General features: G+C 38.7%; 1 protein-coding gene across 1 annotated transcript; it reads left to right on the forward strand.

The window, feature by feature from the left end:
* Positions 1 to 237: 237 nt before the first annotated feature.
* LOC147293300 (protein SIEVE ELEMENT OCCLUSION B-like) lies at positions 238 to 4,068 on the forward strand. The gene is made up of 7 exons (XM_086233103.1): positions 238 to 521; positions 662 to 763; positions 1,425 to 1,894; positions 2,001 to 2,098; positions 2,231 to 2,352; positions 2,548 to 3,027; positions 3,273 to 4,068. The coding sequence occupies exons 1-7, from the start codon at positions 330 to 332 to the stop codon at positions 3,831 to 3,833; spliced, it is 2,025 nt and encodes a 674-aa protein (XP_086089229.1). The 5' UTR covers positions 238 to 329; the 3' UTR covers positions 3,834 to 4,068.
* The last annotated feature ends 1,073 nt before the right edge of the window (positions 4,069 to 5,141 follow it).

A 5,141-nucleotide genomic window follows, 5' to 3' on the forward strand; every position in this document is an offset into this window, starting at 1 on the left:
GGGAAAGCACTCCAACCGCATGTTACGCTTACGCATGTATAAGAAAAAGTTGGGGACTAATTGGTTGGGGAGGTTGGAGACCGGAGGACTGTCGGTGATTCTCTTGTACGCGTAAGCCATGCATGATGACATCAGTCCATGACACAGAATTGACAGCATGTATATATGATGACTGATACATTATAAATAGGGGCACAGGCAAGGCATTGAACTCACGGCATGCTAGACTTACAAGCCATCCTTAATTGCTAGCAAGCTATAGCTAATTATTCTCGGTCGATCTGTACGTTCAACCTAATTTACTTAATTTCTCAGCCATCAATACCATCATGAGTAGTACTGAGCAGCTGAGAACCCTGTTTCGCAAGTCAGAGAGCATAATCAGGGAGAATTGTTATGAAAATTTCCAGGCTCATGTGGAAAAAATAATAAGCAATGATGATGGACCTGTTGTTCGTCTTTTCCGCGAAACTGAAGACATCATTAAGGATTCAACCACGACCATTCAGAGTGTAATCACGGTATATATTTATATACCTCTCTTACATACATAATATTCCTTTTTTTTTAGTTCAGACATGCTTAATATTCTTATCAAGTAGTTTTACAAGTACGTCCGTACACTTCTAACTAAATATTTCTTCTACTGACTTGTTTGCAGTCCACCAAACTTAATGAGGACCCCCGCCCCCCCAACGTGGACGAGAACAGTTTCAGTTTCACATCGTCATTGACGTGCATTCTCAAGTGCATTAGCTGCAAGGTCATTACTCATATATATATATATATATATTATATATATTTACACGTACTCTTTTCTTATTTAATGCAGTCTCTTTATACATAGGGCCATTTTAATAAGAAATCTTTCATTTAAAGCTAAATAAGAGATTCCTTTTATAACTCATTTCACGTTATATTTTGATGATTGAAATCATATATATAAATTTAGGTCTTCATTAATTGAAAGATCACATTTGTAAAAAATTAGTTCAATCGGAACCATTTATCCATTTGATTAAATGGTCATCATTTCAAGTGTTTATCCAAATATTTTGTTGGTCTATTTATTTGATCAAAGTTCGATAGCTTAAATGAGAAATGGCTTATTAGAAAGAACCTCTATATATATATATATATATATTTGATCGACCTCTTGATATTACACCCTGAGAGGAATTCTAGATGCATTGATCTCTTTAATGTCATTGCATTAAACCACACATTGTCATTGCAAAAAATGCTAGGCAATTAAACAGGAGAAGAAAAAATGCACAAAGATCAAGAAGACACCTAGCATTTCTCTAACAGCCTAATTAATTAATGATCTAAATAAGATAGTTTGACAACATAATATTAATTAATCCAAAATGACTCAATAAATTAAATATATAACTAATTGTTGTTTATATGAAAATTTTCAGATGACATGCGGTAACGATCCAGGTGATATAATTGCCCTGGAGAATAGTACAAAAAAAATACTTGCAGAGCTAAAAGAGTATTCATGGGAAGCCAAGGCAGTGCTGGGCTTAGCTGCCTTTGCTTTGGAATATGGAGAGTTCTCCCTACTCACATACCTGTACGGCACTCAGAAAATCCAAGGAGCCACTTCAATACCAATTTTCAAGCGAGTATCGGGACTTTTGAAGCAGCCTGACCTGCTGAAAAGCAAGCATTCAGAAATCAAGGAGCTTAACGTTTTGATCCTGCACACGTTGGACGTGATTAGATGCATCCATGAGCTACAGCAGCTTTCTGAAAACACTGATCTAAGGGATGTACCATCATTGACCAAGGCGATAAAGGGTATCCCGGTGACTGTCTACCTCTCGATCGTGACTCTGGTAGCTTGCGCCACCAAGGTCACCCAGCTCCTTACTAGTGATGATAAGTAAGTTAATTAATATTCAATCTTGTCCATGGATATATGCATCGTCTAACTTTCTTGTTACATTGGAGGGAATCAAATTCTGAATTATGCCATCATATTATTTCAGGCAGAAGCCACGTGATCTAATATCCGGGTTTGTTAATGAAATCAAATTCATCTCCGAAACCATTATTGGACAGTTTAAAATCTGCACAAGAGAAAGAGGTGGGATTAATACTTGTGGATGATCAAAATGAAGCGTTGTGGTGCACTGCTTGAATTGCTATTCAATATCCAATAATGCTGATTTTTTATACTACACAATTTTCTTTTCTCTTTTTTTAATTTATGATGCAGATGAGGCAATCGCCTACAGTATCTTCCAGAAACGTATACACCTTCGTACCCATGATTCCATGGAGGTTATCAAAATTCTGAAATTATGGGATAATGTGCTCCCCAAAAGTGACGAAAAAGAGGTCAGTATGAGATCCTTCCTTATTAGATAATTTTTTTTAGGTTGGTCGTCCTTATTAGATAATAGATATCGATTAGATTCAGGGTGCATGCATGTGGGCTCAAATATAGTATATAGCTTGTCAAATATTCTATAAATTAATTTCTCTTGGCTTATAGACCAATATATTGTGCTTTTCTTTTTGGTTTGCAAGCAGGTTGAAATCAGTGAGCTGAAGGGGAAGCATGTGGTGTTGCTCTTCACGAGACTGGAGGTTTCTGCAGTTGAGGAGATTTTAATTCTCAAACCCATTTCTAAGAACAAAGACTGTAAGCTTGTATGGGTCCCCATTGTGAAGGAGTGGACTGAAGAACGAAAAAAGCAGCGCAAGGCCATGTCGAATCAAATGTCGTCGGTCTACACAGTGCAGTACTCTTCAACCAAAGAAAGCCTCAAGTTCATTAAGGAGGAGTGGTCGTGCTACGATGTCGAGAAAGGCAATACCGCATCGGTGTTGATGAACCCACAAGGAGAGGTGGTGAAAACCAGCACCACCGTACGCCAGTTGATTCATTTATACAAACTCAATGAGCTTCCAGTCAAATGCCCGGTTAAAAATCAGTATATATCTATCACCAAAAAATGGATGACGTCCACAGTGCAGAAAAGTAACCCAAAATTAATACCTGATGAATGGGTACGTAAAGTCCTTTCTCAAATACATACCTATATATAGTGTTGAATGTTGATTGATGGCAACAAAGAAATTAAACCACAATTATGTATACGGAGTCTCCTTCTTATGTATTCGGTCACCAAGTGATTTATACCTTCAAACATGCACAATGCACCGCGTGTGTTTTAATTCCATTTTTAAATTATGTGCTTCAATACAGTTATATCTATATATGAGGTAATTATTTATAGTATGTTGTCCAACAGACGAAAGATAAGAACAAGTACATTTTGTACTATGGAGGCAGAGACAATGCCTGGATCCAGGAGTTCAAACGGAAGGCAACCACCTTCCAAAAACATGATCACATAAAGAAATTGAACCTTTCCATTGAGTTAGTGTGTCTGGAAGAGACTCCCACTGTTGAAGCCTTCTGGTCCGAAATAGACAACTTCTTCTATGCCAGTACTCATATGAAGGTGGACACCATAACAAAAGAAGTCCAGAAGCTATTTTCCTACAAATACGAGGTCGGATGGGCTGTGCTTTGCAAAGGGTCTAGTGTGGTGACCACTGGTCATGGTTCCAGCATTTATAAGGTCTTGGAGAACTTCGAAACAAAATGGAAGGATTTGGCAACAGATCAGGAGAAGTTCGAGTCTTGCTTCGTACAACAACATAAGGAGGTGCTCACTGCATACTGCTGCAACTTTGAGTTCAGAAGCGAGGATGGCTTCGCCCCGGAGACCATGCAATGCCCCATCTGTCCTGGTACCATTCACAAATCCGTCATTTACAGGTACCGCTGCTGCCACCCTCAGAATTAATACTACTGTTGCCTAGCCGGTACAACTCGGCCGGTTGCAGTGGTGTGTTGGCTGGCTAGCTAGTCAGTCGAGGTTTCAGTGTTCTTAATTAATTGGTACAATAATGAAAGTAGTGTTATGTGTTACTACGCATGCACTGCGCAGTGTGCTTATTTATATAGTTGGTAAAATAACGGGCAATCTCATTACGATGGTAATGTGAATGTGATGCCCACAGGATTGCGTCAATGTGACTGTGTCTGTTTGTTTCCTGTACTTCATTAATAAAAGTTTGTTATCCATTGAATTCTGATTTACATGACCCATGACTGCTTGATTTTTCATCTCAATTAACTATTAGTCTATTATAAGCTCAAAACCTTCTTTAATTTGAGATCACATTACATACATGTTTCACCAGAATTCAGTCTATTCAGAATATCATAATTAAATGCCCCGGCCCTTAAACATAAAATAATAGTAATTCATACAAAGCTGGGTTCAAAGCTACCCATGATATTTGCTCAGGCAGCTAGCTATATACTAGAAGGAGTATTCTCATTTTAGAGAGAGAAGAGGAATGATAAAGGGACTAAAACGCAAGCTTACTCAAATCCATGCATCTGTGATGGAGGAAAAATATCGACCAATGTTGATGCTAAAAATCTCCAATAGCGAATATTTAGTCAACAATGATCAAGTAATTAAAGCTTTCTAACCTTTGCGTGTGACGATCGATGGCAATGTTCCTTATAGTTTGATCCTGATCGTCGAAAATGGGGGGTACCTCCACATGACACTCCAATGCCTAAATGAGAACTTGCTCAAGTAGTAGCTTTGTCAATTGGTATGAATTGCGTACCTTAACTTATCCACAATGTAGGTATTTATAGGATCAATTTACCTTGATCCTCAAGGTACCATGATCTCCACGTCTCCACTATCTATGCTCATCATGCACGCTCTTTGCATCACCTCACTCGGTCCGATTCCTCTCCTTTTCCGACGATCTCCACTTCACACCGTAGTTACCCACTCAGCTCGCCACAGTTACCCACCCAGCTCCTAAATCTTTGATGCTAGCAACGGTGAGTTTGCAAAACCACCAAAAGCACAACCACTTCTATGAAAGACTAACCTCCCACAATGGATGGAAAACCAAACCTGTGGTGGTAACTGGCAGCTCCCCGAGCTCGAGGGCATGCTTCTTCCTACCCAGTTCTCGAACTCTCTTGGTATGCCCCACTTCGATGACTACCACAATTTAAGTATCAATGTGGTTTTTCAGCGTTTGCTAATTACTAATATTCATTACCAAAAAAAGAAAAA

Source organism: Dryas octopetala, chromosome 2 (genome assembly GCF_963921425.1).
Source record: "Dryas octopetala chromosome 2, drDryOcto1.1, whole genome shotgun sequence".
In the NCBI taxonomy this organism is placed as follows: Eukaryota; Viridiplantae; Streptophyta; class Magnoliopsida; order Rosales; family Rosaceae; genus Dryas; species Dryas octopetala.